This window comes from Conger conger, chromosome 1 (genome assembly GCF_963514075.1).
Source record: "Conger conger chromosome 1, fConCon1.1, whole genome shotgun sequence".
NCBI classification, from domain to species: Eukaryota; Metazoa; Chordata; class Actinopteri; order Anguilliformes; family Congridae; genus Conger; species Conger conger.
This window is the reverse complement of record NC_083760.1, coordinates 65,779,049-65,799,854: the sequence shown is the minus strand read 5'-3', so window position 1 is coordinate 65,799,854 and position 20,806 is coordinate 65,779,049. Positions and strand designations below refer to the sequence as shown.

General features: G+C 42.3%; 1 protein-coding gene across 3 annotated transcripts in view; it reads left to right on the top strand.

The window, feature by feature from the left end:
* LOC133130918 (exostosin-1b-like) overlaps positions 1-20,806 on the top strand; it is a 70,796-nt gene that overhangs the window by 32,971 nt on the left and 17,019 nt on the right. For all 3 annotated transcript variants that reach the window (XR_009708975.1, XR_009708977.1, XM_061245920.1), the window contains exons 2-3: positions 14,952-15,045; positions 18,379-18,486. Coding sequence is in view for 1 of the 3 variants with exons in the window: in XM_061245920.1 (XP_061101904.1) it covers positions 14,952-15,045; positions 18,379-18,486 (202 nt within the window). In the remaining 2 variants the exon portion in view is untranslated. The remainder of the gene's footprint in view (positions 1-14,951; positions 15,046-18,378; positions 18,487-20,806) is intronic.

The window sequence follows — 20,806 nt, the reverse complement described above, 5'->3', positions numbered from 1 at the left end:
TCCTGTTAGTTAACATTTGGGTGTTAGCCATTGTTCACTGCCGTATATTCCGTCTCCAAGGGGAGTCTCTTACCCTCTCTTTTCCTATCAGCAGCCCTCACTCTGCAGAAACATGACCCACCTCTCCGTGCTCTCGCTCACAGCACCCGGGGGACTGCTGGACCCCGGCGAGAAGAGCGGTTAACCACTGACACTCGTTTTCGAAAATATCCCCGTGTTCTCTCTCACACTCGCACACGCACGCAAAGCTGAGGAAAAAGATGATGAAAGCTGATGTTGGTCCCTGTGTCCAAGCCTTCTCGGTTGGCTCACGTCCCGTTCCCACAGTGGGCCAGTGAACCTGTTGTCCCCGCCTGTATTTAGAATAGATTTCGTATTCTTCTGTCCTCCTATTGTGCTCTGGTAATGATTTTTTAAAAGCTCTAGAAAAGCCGTTCTGAACAATACATAGATTGTAACTGCGCATTTGGCTTGAATGAAGTCAGTGTATTTGAAATCCTGAGAGGTTACAGCTGTGCTGTATTTATTTTGTGATTGCATGAATGTCATATCATGATGGTGCATCTGTAAAGCAGCCTGAACTTAACCTGGACCAGCACCCAGAACTGTGTTTAATGCAAAAACAAGGTTCTCTTGAGTGTAAAACATAATTTCCCTGAGGTCCACATTATGCATTACTTTTTATCTCATCCTTGGTAACCTCCAAGACCTGTATTTAACATTTTAGATTGTATTATGTTCCTTCAGCAAAAGAACACGCTATCGAAACACTATTTTCATCACTTGGAGTGGCTGTGATTTGCAGGCAGAATTAGAATGAAATACTGAAGTCCCTGAATGCCCTAAGTAACATTTGTATAGTTTAATCTCAGGGATATTTCACTTCTTTTTTTTCAGTGGAATTTGTATTAGTTTTTAGTGGTTTTCAATGTTTTTAAATGGAAGTTAAGCGTGGAATTGTCAGACTGGTAGGTAGGCACATTTATTGTACATTTTCTGACTCCTTGTGCTAAGGATGAACTATTTGTGCTTCTCTCTAATGTGTCTTTCTGTCATGTAGCTAGGATTAAGCGTGATCTGTTATCTATTGGTAATAATGGTCCAATCCTCTTTGCGCTTTCCATTTCACACTAAATTCTGTACTGAACACAGACTTGGCCCTGTTCACTCTTGGACGTGTTATTACAAGAGTTTCAAATTTTTCTTAATTAAAGCTTTTTGGGGCCATCTGTTTTTTTTTTTGTTTTTTTTATATATTTTTAAAATTTGCGGTGGGTGGGATTTGTTCAAAGAACATCCGTATTTTAATGAAAGCCAAGATATTTCATGTTTACAGGCTCATCTCTTATCCAGCCATTTGTCTTCCATCTGTGACATATTTTTTCTTCTGCGTAACAAAACTCGGTTTTCCAAACCAGGCACAAACCATGCGGACATGATGCAGAGCGGCTTTACAAAAAGTAAGATCGTTCACGAGGATGCTCGCTTCGAATAAAACGTGCCCCCACTGTGCAGAAGCAGCAGGTCAGGGAGAGCAATGACTGGTGATTTTCTCTCTGTGTTCTTCTTTTTCTATCACACAGTGTTTTGGCATTGGCAGCCATGGCCCACGTCCTTTTGGATAATGGGTGCATGCTGTTTTATTTGCCATCTTCACACTTGTGAGGTCTCAAGCTGAGAATACCCTCGCCTGTGCATATGGAGAGGACATTGTCATCACCCTAAAAGTGACCTCTACCATTTTATCACTAAATCCTTCTGTCCTTCTGAGATATTTTGTTACTTAAATGATACCAAAAAAGCAAAGTGTTTCTCTTGACAATTAAATGCGAGCGCCGTTAGCTGCTCCTTAGATTTTGTGTTTGAGTCCTCGCTAAAATGCTTCTAGCAACCGTTATAGCATTTATAATGTCTGGCAACAGCAGTGCACTACTGGAATGATCATCTTTACCTGGATCCCACTTCCTCAAGGCTGTCAGAATATCTAGCCCATTCTTCTTGTAAATCTGTTGTCCTTTGTGACTGCTGGCAGAGGAACAGATGGATTCCTGGCTTGTAATTAGCTGTTGATAAGGTAACCTATCTTTCTTCAAGGAAGCATCACTGCAATTGCCAAGCTTATGTACTGATGAAGCGTTTTCCATTAATCTTTTTGGGCTGCTTAAAAGCAGGATAAGCGATCGTGTCTTCTGATCTCTTTCCTCCCGAATGAAGGCAGCGTTGCTCGATGTTTTCACTCTGATGAATATACGATATGTCATCTTCTTGAGAACTGACCTGCCGGCATGTCAGCTTTAATTTTCACAAAAAATAAAATTTGTCATTTGATATGAAGACCAATAGGACCACAAGAGGAATGGGTGTTTCAGCGTGTCTGCTTCAGAAAGTCATTTAATTTCTTTAATCTTTGTGCTGTAATTAGCCAAATGAACCTGCGGGTCATGCTGTGCGGTGGGAGCGGAGTGATGTTTTTTTCCCTCCATGCCCTCGTTAATGTTTTATGAAGTTCCCTTTGAACTCCTCCAGTAAACGGGTACTCGGGGACAGCCTCGAGCAGAACTCTTTCATATGAGTTTAATAATTCTATTTACCAAAAATAAAATTAAACAATATTTTTTTTGCGTATTTATTTATTCCTGCAGTTGGGTAGTTATTTTTCCTTTCTGCATTTGTTCTGCTCTGTGGAGATTCTGTGTCTCTTGCAGTTTCTCTCCGAATTGAATTGCCCATCCAACTGCTTTATCCTATATGCGAAAGTGTCGTGTGTCACTTTTTGAGGTTGGAAACTTTGTTTTGGATGACTATTAGAACAAATTTTTTAATTCCAATTTTTGGTCAGTTTTTTTTTTAATCGCTTGAATCATATAATGAATGGGGATTTCTAAGAAGGGATGCATGGCACGCCATTTTAGCAGACACTAAACAAATTGGTGTGACATCACCATGAGGTAATGTGTGCATTCTCTTTTGCTTTTTTGCTTGCATGTTGTTGGCAGTCAGTATTTAACTGGAAAAGCGATCTGCTTTGGAAGCCCTGTCAGTAGTTGTGGACAGTTGTAAATGCAGCATGTAATGTCAGTGGGAGTGAAGCATTACGCAAGCACTATGTTCAGGCATAGTCAGGACCTCCTATTGAGCCACATGCAGTGTTTTCTCTAAGCACCGCTGCCAGCAGTGTCATATATTTTGTGTGCTTTCCAACTTCAAAGCGGCTCTCCAATAAGGGAAATTGTGGCTATTAACAGATGGTATCGGGTAGAAAGGGCAGAATGCCTTCCCCACTTCCACATGACTAATTAAGATGCCTCTGTGACATTGTTTCTTTTGTAGTTTTTTAACATCACAGATAAAATATGATGTAAAGTGGAGCGCAGCTTTAATTAAAATTATGTACATTTAAAGATAAGTAAACATAAGTTTGCTGAAAGGCAATGCAGCTTGCCTTAATCACTCGGCACCAATTTTTACCACTAAAGAAATAACATTGAACCGTTCTAACATTATATTGTAAATGGTTCTCAAATAAAATCCTTTTATTTCACCAATTCTTTGATTTAAAATATCTGTATATAAAAAAATAAAGAACATAATGTTTCTTCCTGTTCCATTTGAATTACCTTGGTGACGGCAAGATACAGCTTTGGCTTAATTACCTTGTATGTGTTTTTGAAATTGGAGTTAAGTTTTGTTCTTTCCAGTGAAATAATATCTTGTCTCTTTTTAAAATACACAGGAAAGAGGACTACCAGTTTTGACTAAAAAGTATATTTCACCATCACATGAATCCTTGTGTATAGATTCAGTGACTAGCTGATTTCTCAGCAATGCATTTAACTCTGGGTTTCATGTATTGCCTAGTCTCTCACCATGCTTGGACCACTCTTCCTTACAGAACTTAGCCTTCTTTAATGTTGCGCTCGTATCAGGTAATTTAATCTCAATAAACATATTGTGCTCCAGAATCCTCCAGTATGTCCTGGAATTCATGTTCTCATTGACTCATTGGCTGACTCAGCCCGGGTGCTGAGGCCTCAAAGTAGCCCAAAAAAAACTATTACCATCCCGCTACTGTGTTCTATTATGTCAAGTGATACTTAAGCAGTGGGATTAATCCGTGTTAATTTTCCTATCGAGTTAAATGTGCAAATTAGCTTGGAGGAACCCTACTGCTGGAAGTACCCCTTGAGATAATGAATAAGTTGTTATTTTTCCTTTTTTTTTTTTTATTTGCTGTCACATCACCTTTCATCTCTCAAACCAATGTGATGATCTGGTATTACAGGAAATATATTCCAAAACTGTAGCTATTTTTGTGTTAAGCAAGCATTACCCTTTTCCAAAAGCAGTATTTATAATTCTAAAATAGTATTTTATCAAAAACGGCATATCAAATTTAGCCAATTATAAGGTAGTTGTAGTTTGCCGTTTTCTTTATTTATTCACATTCAGGTAAAGTAAATGTATCTATGGTGCAGCCCTCTGCTAACGTGCCTATGTTTAGTTACCCAAGTACCCAAGCCAGCCACTTTGCCCCACTCCTATTCAGTGTTTTTACAAGCCGTTTTAATTCAATATTTCATACCCAGCTGCCTGTGTCGCATGCAAATTTTCCTACAGTGAGTAGTCTGCAGGAAATGGTCTCTGCATGAGAGATTTCCATCTCAGTAATGGAAAGGAAGTCATGATCTGAGGGGACACACATTAACAAGGGCTTTGAGATGTTTGTTATTTTAACCAAACTGTTGCTCTGGTTTCCCAATGCAAATGTTTATCCCCTGACTCAGACAACACTGGTCATTAAGGACAAATCCAGTCATAATCCATTATTTGCTGTATTTGGTAGTGTTTGTAAAACCTTCCTAATACAACAGAAATTCTAGCACCATCATTGAGACATTGAAGTAATTGAGGGGGGATATTTAATCTGGCCATTTTGTCCAAAGTTATTGTCATGTGTTGAGGATTACTTGGCAAAAGGCAATTGACCCAAAAATGAAATTGAGCTCTGTGTCCACTTACCTGGATTATCGTCTATCCATCCAGTAGTTGAGATCTGACTGTTTGGTTGCAGCTCTGTTCTGACCAAGGATTTTTGTCTCCTCAAAGCGCTAAAAACATACATTTGAGTAACTCAACAGCAACGTCTCTTTCCAAATATAATGCCACTGTTACTCATGAACTTCCACTGAGCTTCCCGTTGAGGTTAATTTCATCAAACGGTGCCTTTAACACTGTTTGTATCAATTCCTTCAGGGCAGAATGCATTGGGCCTGACTTTTGTTAGTACAGGACAAAAAATATTTTGGATGAAGTGCTTGTATCGTAGCTAGAGGAAGTTGGGATTTTTTGGATTGGATGCTCAAACTCCATTAGCATTTATTTTTATTGCTGTTTTGGCTCTGCACTGCAAAATGGCAATAAACAAAGTTTTGGTTAAGGAGTTTTCAGTAGAAATGTATGCTTGCATTTGATCTGAAATGGTGCAGGTCTGGGAGTATTGTCCTGGAAAGTACATTCCTGTTGTTGCCAAATACAGCTTTTTGACTGACTGATGAGCAGCGAATGATTTGGAAAGTTAACAAGTTTCAATTCACCAATCCAAAAATGTATCAGAATTCCTTCTGTCTTAATTTCTGCTGATATGTCTAAATCTGCAGAGAGAATGAGGTCATTGTGGTTGTATTGGGTTATTGACAGTGCTAGACTCCTTCACAAACACTTCATTGAGGGGGAATTATATGCCTTGGGGGAAGTTCTGACCGGCCTGCCCTGTATCAGATCGCAGCAGGAGATTGCCTGCTCTTGACCGCGTTATGGAAACCCGGTCTTAACAAAACCCAAAAAAAGAATAAATAAAATGTAACATTTTTAAATGCCTGTCTTGGTGGGAGGGTAAGCGTGGACAGCGAGTGCAGGAGCACAGGCTAGTGGACTTCACGCACGGTGAGCACATGGTAGTGGACTTCACACGGCAAGCACAGGGTAGTGGACTTCAAGCAGGCGAGTGCAGGAGCACAGGGTAAACGAGTGGGAAAAGGGGAAGCTGCCGCTCATGCAGCGGGGAATCTCACGCCGCTGCAATGAAAGCTGTTACACTCTTTATGTTTCCTGACGCCCTGGGGTGGATGCTTGTCTCCTGTGGAGCAGTTTGGCTCCATTTGGCCCAGGAATTCTTCCCCACGCGCTGTAATTAGGCTTGTTTTTACCTGCGGCAGGAAAAGAGGAGGGGGAAGGGAGGGGGGGGGGAGCGTGATGTGTTCAAAACAAACAGGAGATGTGATTTCCCACACGGGGCGGTCCGCGCATTCCGCTGGAGATCTGATGTCGTTTGTACGGGGGCAGCGTGTGTGGAGACAGCCAGCAGCTCTGCTGTGTGGAGCCCATGGTAGGTTTTCAGGTGAAAGGAGGTAGCACAAATCCTGACCAGGGCCACACTCTAAATTCAGCCTTTTACACTACTGCTATAATTCCAGGACTCATACGTTATGGGATGTGTAATGTAATCACACCAGCGCCGGTACAGGTAATGGCACCAGCTGGTGATTCCAGCCTCTTTCCAGTGAGACTGCTTTTTTTAATGTTTCCTTTTCCCTACATTTTCGCCGGGTCTGTAACGATCACTTGGTGATATCATGACATTTCACGAGGAGCAGCTGCTCACTGAGCTGACAGGGAGCTTTGGCACTAGCCCAGGTGTGTCTTCAGGTGTTTGGCAAAAGCAAACGTAATGGGGAGACTACGTTCTGACTGTGTTCTTCCTTCTGATGTGTGATAACATGGCACTCAGTCCTGCCTGGGGGACAGAATGCTTCTGGACTGAGCTCATGGGGAGGGTCTTCAACTGAAGACCAAGAAAAAAAAATCCCACAAATGAATTTAGTAATTAATGACCCCCCCCCATTGCTTTTGCCGCCCATCCAAGACTCTCGAGTAACTCCAGAATCCTCCCTGAAACCTGTAAGCCCAGCAGTTATTACGTCTAATGGCACAGCTCTTGCATAAGTTTTTCATTTATGAAAAGTTTTTAAACCGTTTTGAATGACATGCAGTGTGTGACTGTTATAAACCTGCTTTGTCATCTCTTTTGGGATAGTAGTCGGAGAAACGCATACATCGCTGTTCAGATGGGTTTTTGGGAGTGCTTTCTATTCAAATTTGTGAGGAAATTAACAAGACCTCTGTCTCATGTCTGTTCATGATATGCATGTGTTTAGTGCTCAGTTCAGAGCCGTTGCTGAACTAATACCAATCCCCTTGCCTTATACTATCTTATCTTGGCTTGTTAATATTTCTTTGCCCAGTGAGCCAGACCCACATGATTCGACGGTGACAGATTACAAGATCTGATGCATCAAATTGCTGAAGTAAATCATTTTTTTTTTACTGGTAATTTACATTTGATTTATTTTGGTAATGTTGTCATATCATCATATGTTGGGGGTTGACAGGCTTCGAACAGGAGAGCAGCCTTTCCTGCCAAACTTGGTGCTTTACCATGGAGAAACAGATGGTCAGGGTGAGAACAGGTTTTTGGACTGTTATAGAATATTCTGGAGGTAACGGAAGGGGCTTCTCAGGCAGAGGGAGCATCGGTGAGCTCTGAAGCAGAACTGCCTGTCAGAAGCAGAACGACGGGGAGCCTGTTAGTCTGTCTCAATGACCGACTCCACCTAACATGTACACACTTTACAACCAGCTCCTCAGGGTCACTGAGCATTGGTCATCACCCCAAAACCACCCCCGCTCATTCCCCCATCCCCTCTGCATCCTCCCACTCCTAATGAGGCTGGCAAATGATCTCTTCTGATTTTTTTTTTTTTTTTTTTTAAATGCCAGCCTCAATTATGCACCCATGGGTCATTGGTATTGATGTTAGGAAACTAGACTTTTAACCAAATGTTTTCGGGCTTGAATCCCCCATGGCTCTGGGCCATACAACTTAGTAATATAGCTACGGATTGTTTCTTCCAATATTCAACCTACAACTATATAAAAATGCAAATGTATGCTGAATTGTCAGGGTAACACCATCTGCTTAAAAAAATACATGGTAAGAATGAAATGCATAATGTGATCGATGTTGTACAGAGAACTTTATCATATCTTCAGGTAATTCCTTCTGCAGATTTTTGAGTTAGGGCACACCCATTTGGTGCTGAGGCCTGTTTGAAGCGCCGGTCTTGATCACACGCTAGAATTTCCATCTTGCTGACTCTCACATGGGATGAGGAAATGACCATCAGACTCAGTCTTTCCAGGTCCCGCCGGTTACTGAGTAATATTCATTGTGCCATTTTACTCCATCTGTGTATGTTGCTAGGAGACCAACTTGTCCTTTTATGTTGCCTAAACTCTCCCACTCTTTCCTGTGATTTAAAAAAAAATCTGATTGGAGGTTGCAAGAAGATGGGAAACTGTTCTAGCCTGCGTTATTCATTTTCCCAGCTCCCCTCCTCTCGCACGGTGTCTTTCTTTCATAATCCATTAATTCCCAGTAGAAATTTAATGAGCACTTTTAATCGCCTTGCCTGAAACTCACTACTTTAATTGGGAGCTCTTCTTGACGCACGCTAAAATGAGCTTCCTCTGCCTACATGGAATTGTTTCAACATTTTGAGCTCATTCAGTTATTTATCCCTTTGTAGAACGTGGCTTGGCTGCATGCTGGGTTGTAACTGAACTTAAGTCCATGAAAAAGCTCTGTTTTTATAGACTGAATTTTAGTCATGTAGTTGAAGGGAGAGAAAGAACACGGTGTAGGAGAAGGCAGAATGTTATTAGCGATGGCTGGGCTGAGGGCGTGATTAATGATGCTCTTTACTCAAGGTGCGATGATTAATTGGCCGAATTGGACCTTGTGGTCCGACGTCCATTAATGACCACCTGCTTCAGTGTGCTTCCAGTCTGAACAGCACGGTGCTGTGTTGTGTTCTGTCCCTGTTTAGCAGTTGTACAGCATTAAAAATGGTGGTAACCTTCATTTGCTGACTGCCTTACAAAGTACAAGCAGTACCTGTTAAAAAGGGATTCACCAGAGTAATCTCAGGACCTACACTGCTCTGTTCCAGCTGCTGTTATTTTTCTGGATCCGCTCTGTTCCCATCTCCCCTGGCCTGGCTAGAAGATGGGGGAGATGGAACAGCTGCTGGCCTTTCATTCCAGGGCTTGTGCTTTTTTCAGGAAGTCTGAGGATAAAGGTCACACCTTTGCTAATGACTCATTCATCTGTGCTTGGAAATATGATAAGCTTGAAACATGAAACTTTAAAATATGATACAGAATATATTCAAACTTCATTTCTGGTATATTTATCCCTGCTTACACATTTGTCACGACTGATGAACATGGTTCACTTAGCTCATTGTGCATCTCTACAGACGGGTATTTACTGAACTATTTGAGATTAAGGACAGTCCACTTCCTTGTTAAAGGGTCCAACAGCAGTGTCTTGCCTGGTAATCAAATCTGCGACTGTGGTTAGTACAGCTCCTTAACCACTAATTTGCTCTGCACACCTCACAAAGCATATGAGGCATGTTGCAAGGCAATGTGAGCAGTGCATGGTGGGTTATTTCAGTAGATGACGTGAGCCTAAAGTAGTTATCTATATTGGGTAATGTCCCAAATGGAAGGGAGCCGGACTTCAGGCTCATCTACGGCCCAGGCATAGTGGTCACGACGCGGTAGCCTGCTGCAACTGTCAGTGAAGCGTACCTAACGTGATGGCAGTGCACGAGGTTGTCTACACCAGGAACAAACGTGGCACAGACTGGTGTGAACGTGCAGCAGCACAGCTTTGGAGTAGGCGTCCTCTATTTTCAGCCTGCTGCACAGCACAGAGAAGAGGCATTTAACAATTTATACACACGTTTGCTCTGAAATGCTGAAGGGATATCATCTGATGCAGATTGTGTCTGTACCAATGGAGAAAAACAGATACTTTGTGAAAACAGGCCTTTTATTTTTTTTGTATGGTCCTGGCAGAAAGTAAATAGAATAAAACCCTTGGGGAAAAGGCAGCAGTGTATCAGATGGAGAGGTGGGGTGAGAGATGCAGATCAAATGGCACGGCCTCGACGTGAAGGGGAGAACATCCACCAGGATTTGTGAGCTGGAAATGAGATCTAAGAATTTGATCTCCCATTTGATATCTCGTGCTTATTCAATCTTACTGCTTGCAGCAAGGACTTTGGGACAACGTAGGATAATTTGCACTGCATTAAAACTGCAGGTTCAATTTCTGGTTTAAATGCACCAGGTTTGTCAGTCATATTTGCCACCACTAAGCATACTGGGTAGATGGGTCTTTAACACTTCCAGATGAATTTGACAGAGCACTTGATTTTGATTACTTTAGCATTAAAAAGGTGAGGTGAGGAAATGGAGGCACAATTACAGTGTACTGAACTCTCACCTGATGGTTGTGGGTTGAATGACAAATTGAGACATTGTATCTGAAATTGTGCATTGACTTACATTCCCACTGTATAATGATGCTCACTTAAAGTGCACAGCTCTCCTTTAGACTGCTAAAGGTTAAGCTTGTCCAAGTGGAAACATTCACCTGCAGTTGCCATGGAGAGTTGTTCAAATTTGCCTGAAGCGCTGGTTAAGAAAGGTCACAGGATTTCATCAATTGCACATTGGATCCAATCACACCTGTGAAACGCATATTTCCCTCAGTCTCCCTCTCTGCCTCTCAAACACACACACACACACACTCACACACACCCTCTCTCTCACACATACACACACACGCACACACACACATACACATACATAAACACACACACACGCATACACTCTCTCTCACACTCACACACACACACACACACACACACACACACACACACACACACACACACACACACACACACACACATCCTCTCTCTCACACATACACACACACACACACACACACACACACACACACATACACATACACACACACACACACACACACACATACACACACACTCGCATACACACACACACTCACTCTCTCTCACACACACACGCGCATATACATACCCCTCTTTTTTTCAGAGAGAATCCACCTGGGGCATCCTTCACTGTCTACACAGTTCACTCTTCTCCCTGATCTGAGTGGAGTCTGTGTGTGGTCCCCTCTCCTCTTCCTCTCAGGCCTGTCCTCTTTAAAGACTGGATTCATCATACCATGCATGCGTTCCAATGCCACCGCAAATTGATTTGAATGTGATGTGATGTGTGACGCGGTTTCCATGCACTCCAGTGTTTTCCTGAAGAAAGGGACAGGGAGCATGCCACTTACAGCAGGAGTGTTCCTGTATTACAGGACACGTGTAATGCCGTTATGAGTTAAGTGTACCCAGCTCCGCATAAATTTCCACTGTGAAATGTGGGAAAGAGTGAAGGGATTTACCTATTGATCATACAATAGCCCAGCGGGGGAAACCACCTTTTGAAAGGCAAAATGGAACTTCCTCCACCGTTTGCTGTAGGTTTTATTCACAAGTCCCACAGAATTAGAAAAGAGGGAAAGTTCTGGAAGTGACTACTCCTTTCAGGTTGTGGCTGTATTATTCAGGGTAATACACGCCGTCTCACCTTCCTTCCAGAATGACACTAATTGTAGCACAACACTGCCCAATGACCACACTCACATTTTTATCGCTATGTCTGAAGCTAGCATGAAGCTTACAAACCAGGCAGACATGCGCAGAATCTTTCTTTGAGGACCGTGTTGCCATCCCTGTGTAGGCAGGCAGGCCTTTACCTCCCAGCTCTCCTCCTGCGATGCTTTTCCTAATTCAGATAGTATACTGCTGCTGACGGGGTGAAAACACGCACACGTCTCTCTCCTGTCTTCACCAGCGTCTCCGAGAAGCATGTCACCCACACTTAGCCCAAGTGACTAACTTTGATTTGATAGGAGTGTGCTTGCTGCCTTGTAACACAAGCATTTACATGAGGGAGGGGGATCTTTTCTGCCTGAAATTTATCTTCCTGACACGGCACAGCAGATAAGCCAGAGCTCTGTGCTAGTTTGATAAAGCGTGGCATTTTGCTCGGTGCTATCGTAGCTGACAGGGAGTCATTGGTCTCTGTTCGGTAATTATCGATTGCTAGTTCTTGTAGCACCTTTCGTCATTAAAAAAAATTGGAAGCAACCAAGGTTTCTCCAGGATTTAAAACTGTACCTTATTTTTCCACAGGGTTTCATGTTATCAGTGTTGGTTCTTTAATCTGGTGATGGTCGATGCCCATTCATAATAAAGCAGTAGTTTCACTGCATGAAGTCTCCCAGACTAGCTTTGCTAGTAAATTTGCTGTTTGGGTTTACAAACAAGGAGTTGGTACAGTTCATCTCTCAAACATTCCTTATATATTAGACCAGAGGTGTCTCCATGGGCAACGCAGCTATAATATGCTTTTGGGGACACTTTGGAGTCCATTAGGAAATGGCTTTACCTCATGCAGGGTTCCCCTGAATTCTTTAACAAAGTACATCATTTGAACTTCTTCTGTAGATCGCCAGTTGTCTGATTGCAAAATAATGTAATTGACAATAACGCATGCTGTGGGGATGCATAATGAAAGTAGTATAGCTGCAAGCATTCCTTTTCTGCACATATTTTACAAAGCATATTTCTTCTGTAAACTTGAAGGTTTTTGTGTTGGTTGGTGTCCCGGAGTTGGAATTATTTGATCACCATTGGTTTGCAGTACCATTATGATTTCAAATTTTCACCTCTAACTGTCCCCATTAAATGGAAGTGTTTAAAGAAGCTAATGGCTGAGAAAGGTGCAGTTATCTTCTGTGCAGTGTGCACATTGTATCATCACCTTTTTAAAAAAAGAACACTGTAGAGCAGGTCCTTTCTCCCAGGTAATTGTCTGTCAGAAACCACAAAAGCCAATCTAATTTAGTTCTGCCTTCAAGAGGTAGACCGGAAATGGGACAGTTTCACATGCAGATGATACAGGCAAAGTAAGAGTCGAAGTGTAAGTCTGCATAAGCCTGAAAAATGAGTGCTTCTTCAAGGCTACACATTGCATACTGAACACAGTATGTAAATTAGCTGAGGGTTCCCTCTGCGATCAGGCTACATTCAATTAGCCTGACTGATGAAAGATGTATGATGACATGTCTGAGAACCAGTGTGGCATTGTTCTTTACATCGGCACTGCTTGCATATAAAAACTTTCAGCTCATGTGAGAATGTGTGTGTGTGTGTGTGTACGTGTAACTGTGCCTGTCGCACCAGTGTGCTGTGTGTGGGGCTATTTGTCAAGTCTGTGTGGGTTTCGTCTTGTTCTAATTACACACAGGCTTAAAGCCAGCTCCACTCAGTCTTCCTCCTTCTCTAATCTGATTCATGGCAGAGAAATGGCTCTCGTGTGAGTTTGTGTGTTCCTACGGCAACACCTATGAGAATATTCCTTTAGGATGTGATCTATCGTGGCTGAGTTAATACAGATGATACAGATTGTGTGTTTTTGATGATACTGTGAATCCATGTTGTATGTATGGCTTTGAGTTGAGAGCAGGATTGTGGTCACTGGGGGGTTTTAATGCCTTTGGTAGAAAGAGCCTGGATCTGTCCTAAATGGATCCGTCCTCCATGACAAACATGTAACATTATTCCGACATGCTGTGCTGTTTTTTGATGTGCCTCATGTAACCGTGTGCAAGGGTACTATCCCCTCTCACTGTGCCAGATATGAAGTGCTAAATGAGTATTAAATAAGTACAAATAAACAGAGTTCTCATGTGACTGTGCTTAATTGCGTGTTTTCTCAGGCTGAGACAAGTAGCAGTGAGCATTGTGCTCTGCTTCTGTCCTTGGCCTCCAAGCCCAGTAAATCCTGCTCTGAACCCCATGGTTTCCAGGCCAATGATGCCAGTGTTTCTGTGTATTAAAAGCCCAGTGAAAACATCATTCTGTGAGCAGCAAGGCTGCCTAAGCTTTATTTTTAGAGTAGTCTCCTCAGCCTTTAGTACAATGTATTGTTTGCATTTGTTGCTGAAAAAATGTTTGCTGGATGCAAATTCCGAACAGAAAGTGCTTTCTGTTCAAATATTCCTCTGGGAGACTCTAGCCCCAACCACAACTGTATATGGACAAAAATTGCAACTGATATAGGATCAGTGTTTAATAAAGATAGATTATACCTACATAAATGCAAGCCAGAAGCATTTCCACAGCAAACTCACCCAGGCCTCTAATGTGCTGTCCAGCCCCTGATATAACGGGAAGCTGGCTCCGAGCCCAGGAGGGGAGTTGGGAGTAGGCGTGCACTCGGCTAGCCGGCTCCACTTCCACAGTCAAGAGGGGCATTATTAACAAGCCTGATTCAATATAAGAAATGGAGTATAATTGAACTATGTTTCAGACTATACTGTGGTAAAGGAGTATATGGCTTAGTGAGGTAGTAATAGTCGTTGATGGGGAAGGGCTCTGTGATGGGCCTGGCCTTTGCTATACCCTGAGGGGAGAGAGGGAACTGTTGCCGCCATGCTAAAAGGGGACCTTCATCTCTCACTGATAGAAGCCGGAGCAGGCGATAAGATTCGGGAGCAGTGCGTAGAATTACGGAGAAGATTAATTAATTCTGTTTAAATATTATTTAAATCTCCATGCCTCTGTATGTGTGATTACCTTCATGAGGCCACAGCTCAATTTGCCTGTGAATTTAGGCGGGCGCCTTCCAGCTCACCTCATTAAGTGCGCTTGTTTGATGATGCTGTACCCTGGGTAAATGAGCGCGACAGAGAGCGAGAGAGGAGGAATTTGGTATTCACAGCTGCAGGCTCGGCTGTCACACCTGGGGCTATAGGTGTTGACGGTTTAGCAGATGGAAGTTTCTTCGTCAGCGGTCTAATTCTTTACACTTCTTTTCTGCCTTCCCGGAAAGTTCCGGAAATGCTGCTGAGCTCACACCATCTCCCCTGTCTGCTGTTGCAGGTTCGACTACAGAGAGATGCTGCACAACTCCACGTTCTGCCTGGTGCCACGCGGGCGTCGGCTCGGCTCATTCCGCTTCCTGGAGGCTCTGCAGGTGAGCGCACAGGTGGAGAGTGGAGTCAAACTCTTTTTACCCTGGGAGAGGAAGCAGTGCGCACCACACACACACACACACACACACACACACACACACACACACACACACACACACACATTCAGTCACTTACAGAAAAGTCTTACATGAGGAAAATGTTACAGGTGACTGTATATAATGCATTTTATACCATGGCTTGGATTAATACTCTGTACTGATTGGTTGACAGGCATGGTTTATATTCTTGGTTGTGGTTTATATCTTACATATAAATGATACAGACATCATAAAGGTATTGAAGTGTAGTTTGTCGGATAGACTTCTCATTACAGTAAAAATCCTCATTTACTTATTTGCTGCTATCGGGTGAAACGGTCACCACCTGCCACTTGTTATTCCCTTCCCACCACACTGCTAGTTCAGTGGGATGCCTCTCTCTTCAACCTGACTGTCTTCTGTCATCCATTTTCTATAAATGCTGTATGCTTGCACAGTGCAATTCAGACTATTTTCTAACTGCTGTGTGATGGAAGAGAAAACTAAGAAAGTTCAGATGCATTTCACAACCCTGTCAGAGTAAGGTTTTCGTACATCCTACGCGGAAACATTAAGGATTGATGTTTTTCCCTGTGCATAAATACTCTTACACTCTTAGAGAATTTTTCTGTCCTGTCGGGTCGAGGCTAGCACTTATGCCCATACTTTTTATGTGACACCTTTATGAGTTCATGACTAATGGACCCCATTTACAGTATGTCCCGTACACACAACCGAATTCAACAGACCCCTTTTATCTGTTGTCTTAAAGGTCAGCTTGCTATAGATTGTTATCCAGTTTAATAACGTACTGCAGACTGATCTAAGCTTGCACTCGGATATGAAAACAGCCCTACCGCCTTCAGTACTGCTCAGGCTGAGTGAATCAGAACAGGCATCAATATCACAGCTAGCTTGTGATTTATGGTTCTTAATACAGCACCTTTGAAAGAAATCACACCATGTACAGGAGAAAGATCAGCCTGCATGTGATTGTGTATGGCTTGCTGCTATTGCTATATATACAGTGGGCTCCAAAATTCTGAGACCACTTTAAAAAAACATTGCAGATTTTCAATGTAATCCTGAAAATATACAGAAAGGATTTTGAAAAAATGTAGTTACTCCAAACCTTTGGAAGAACTACTCAAAGACCAAAGAAGAGCAAGGAGTGCTGGACAATCCACAATCACCTGTCCTTAACCCCATTGAACATGGGTACACTTGAAGACTGACAAAAGGCAAGCATTCAATAACATCACAAAATGCTCTTTTGACCATTGTCAAATAATGCTGGGATAACATGAATCATCAGGTTTTGCACAAATGTGTAGAGTCTATGCCAGCTCGAGTGCATGTTTCCATTAAAGCAAAAGGTGGACATACCAGGTACTTAGAAATTCTTTCAAAAATTCAACTTTTCACTCAAATTATTATGATGGTAATATATTTAGTAATGACAAAGTTTGTATTGAATCAGAAAATAATGCAAAATGGAAGTATTTTCTCTTGTGGTGAACTTTTGGACCCCACTGTACATGTGTATCATGTGTATGCAGGTGTGTGACTGGCTAGCCCCTCTGCAGGCCTGTCCTGGTCTCTGGTGCTCATCCAGGCTCATAGCTGCTGTCTCTGGGTTTAGCGCCTATGTGGGTGGGTGCAGCAGCTCCCCAGACTGCAGCTGTGATGAATGACAGGAGACAAATGGCAGCAGCTAATCACAGAATGGCACCCAGCTTAACGGATTAGAGCCTGAGCACTCTTGTCGGGCCTGGAAGGCTGGTGGCCATATTCTTCTCTTGTACGCTTGCACACGTGCAACCAAGCAAGTACACACACACACACACACACACACACACACACACACACACACACACACACACACACACACACACACACACACACACACACACACACACACACACACACACACACACACACACACACACACACACACACACACACACACACACACACACACACACACACACACACACACACACTTTATTTCTGTTATAAATCAGTCCATATCAGTCTGTTTCAGTACCTGCCTTTATATTTGCTCTCTTCATCATAGCAGTAAGTAATCTTGAGGGCGTCGCAGAGATCACCGATCGGAAATTATTTCCTGTCCTTCTTCCCTTTTATTTATTTTTTGGTTTCTATGCAAACCTCTTCTGACTCATAAGTGTTCTGCCAGTATTTTATATCATGACATGCCTGTGTGTGCGGGCCCACGTGTGTGTTTGCATGATTGTGTGAATGCAAGTGTATGGGGTTATTTGCTTGTGCAAAAAAACATATTTGTGAATCAATTGTTTGTAAGATGCAAAAATATATATATGTATATGTGTATATATATGTATAGGTATATCTATATATATATATATATAGATATACACATATATATATCTATAGATATTTATATATATATATATATATAGATATATATGTATCTATCTATATATCTCTATGTATATCTTTATATCTCATATATATATATATATATATATATATATCGCTCTATATATTTATAAATCTCATTTGTGTATGGTTCAGATAATTTATTTTGTAGTTTGAGACCATAACGCCATACACAGTGCTGTCCAAAAATATTTGGACAGTGGTACAATTTATGTTCTTTTGGCTCTTTACTCCACCGCTTTAGCTTTGAAATGAAATCATGAATATGATGTTAAAGTGCAGATCGTCGGCTTTATTTTGAGGCTATGTACATTCATATCAGGTGATCTGTGTAGGAATTACATCAGCTTTTCTACACGGTCCCCCCCATGTTAGGGGACCAAAAGCAATTGGACACCTCAGCTGTTTGTGTTAATCAGGTGTATTCAATCACTTCCTCAGTGCAGCTATAAGAAAGCAGGCTAGTACATTACATTACATTACGTGGCATTTAGCAGACGCTCTTATCCAGAGCGACGTACAACAAAGTGCAAATCAATCACAAGAACAAGTGCAAAAGTAGACCTGAGAGGACAGTACAGTTCCGAGTCCTAGTGTAAACATACAGAAATTCAGAACCCTTGAAGAGTACAATCAGCTTTCAAACTTGCATACCACTGTTGGCAGCTAGAATACAACAACAGCCAATAAAAACAACAATACCTATACAAGTAACGATATCTATACATAAGTGCCATTATGGTCTAAGGCTAATCACAGTGATTGTGAGTTGGGGAGGGAAAGGTGTAGCCTGAAGAGATGGGTCTAGTATATCTATGTATGTAATGTGGTCCTTTCTGAACTGCTTCTCTGTATCAAATGCATGCGTTTCAGGCTGCCTGTGTCCCCGTCATGCTTAGTAACGGCTGGGAGCTCCCTTTCTCTGAGATCATCAGCTGGAACAAGGCCGCTGTGATTGGGGACGAGCGGCTCCTCCTCCAGGTATGGCACAGTCCCACTTTACCTCCGTCCCACACGGCCCCCGTCCCGGCGGCCATTTTACCTCCTCACCTAGCAGGCATATCCTGTGAATCCAAATCTCAATTAAAATTCCATTTGTATTCTATTCTATTCTTAACAGCTTGACAAAACAAATCTGTTTCCTACAGATAATGTCAAGGAAGAAAAATGACAAAAAACCGTCACGCGCAATACATAGAAAAGCCTCTCTCCTTTCCTGTCTGCTCTGCCAAGTACAACCCCCCTTGATTCTCTGAGATTCTGTGCCTGTTCCTTTGGAAGGAGGTAGCACTAGCTGATGAAGTGTGCCCTGTTTCAAAATGCTGCCTGGGCAAGGCAGCATTTTGTTACAGTCTCTGGTTGCCTGCATGCACCAGCCGAGAGTCTGGTACAGGGCAGGCCTGTTGTAGGGACCAGCTTGCGGCCTATCAGATTGTCAATCTTGTTGCAAAGTCTTGGCACAGATCCCCCCCCTTCCCAAACAGGAGGCGGAAAAAGAATCACCTGGCCAGCCAAGCTTCATGAGTCATTGTCACAGGATCACTCCTACCACCCCCCTCTTCAAGCAGAAGAATGAAACTTTACTGCCAAAGTTAAAGTTTAATTGGCCTTTCTCCAGCACGACAGCCTAAACAGGAAGGGTGCCGTGCTCACACAGGACAGGAAGGCGCAGTACAATAGCCCAAACTTGTCCGTTTCGGAGATATGTTTTTATAAACCTTTATCTTTTCCTCCAGTAAAGAAAGGGGGTAAAATATTGGACTAATTATTCTGATTCAGTGAGCTTTGATCATTCTTCACTCTCTGTCTTGTTATACTTTTTATAGTCCTTAGTTGTGTCAAAGTATTTTTTTGATCTGGGATGAGAACCAGCATGCACACATGCATACATGCTCATGAACCTGGACATGCATAGACATTTTAGGGCTGGAGGGCACACTACATGTATGATACCATATACCTTTCTGTGACACATGTGGGTCTGTTCTTGCTGTGTACTTTAAATTGTCACATTCAATACTACATGAGCCACTCATCAGCCTTAGTAGTGTTTTTAATTTCTAATTTGCACGTACCATTAATACATTGCGGTTGTGTCTGACTAGTTGATAATCGCAACGACTTTGCGATTTTCTTGCGAATAAGCTTAGAGTTAGATATTTCTCTGACATTTTGCAATGCAAAAAAGCTCATGTCTTTATTGTGTACGAAGGAGTGATATACAGTACAGTATATTGCTATATTAAATCAAGTGACTATCAATTTGATCACTCTTTGGAAGGCAGAGTTTGACCTATCAACTGATGTGGGAGCCGGAGAATGTTTTTACCTGGATGTCTATCCTGTTGCTAGTGATTAAAATCAAACGATACATCTGCCTGATGAGCCCTATGTTTGAGTGATGCACTCAAACGGCAGAATGAATGCACAGAACCTCAGCATGGTTCATATGCTCATGCCTCCGCATCTGACCTCTCTCGACTCCACTCGCTGTCTTTATTATTGAGCTGAAATCATTCCGGTGTGTGGTCGCCCGTGCCCTCGTTTTAATATAATTATGGGACCTCATTCCGGATGGTGCTCTGAGTGACAGGTTGAAAGACCAGGCGCTCAAACCCACCCTGATATCTCCATACACCTGCACAGAAAGGTTTTTATTTCGCTCCCCAGTCGCTTGGCCACATTATGGAGGGGTGGTAAAAACTGAGCAAAATGAGCCCAATTGCTAACTGATGATAATTAAAATTCAAAGGTTGCTGAATGTGCATAGCCCGTTACACAGACCTATATCACAAAATGTTCCATTTCAGTTTCTCCTTGTAAAGATCAATATTGTCATTTTATAGTGATGCATGATGTGGAAATTCCTGGGCCGATATCAATATTTAATGTTAGGCTGGCCATATTGGCCAATGCTAATGCCTTCCTGTTTTACGTTTTGGCACAAATGCAAACTGTCACCGGGCTTCCGAATTTATAGGTGTACAGATATCATCTAATGAAGGAAAAAGTGTTTACAATTTTAATTGTATAGCACAATATTTCAACTTGCTTACTTTATTATGAAGCAGAGGGTTGCTGTAGCAGTGAAGTTCCTACCCTTAGATCTTTGTTTTCTTCTGTTACAGGTCAACCATCTCACCTTTATATGAAAACTGATATTGGGCACCATCATAATAATTTTTAAATCCATGACATGCAATCTAGGCCTAGTTTAACCCCTGTGCTTTACCACAAAAATGAATGGGTTGCTATGGGTTGTTGTGGCCGCTTGTCCTCCAACACGTCGTCAAGGAAATTG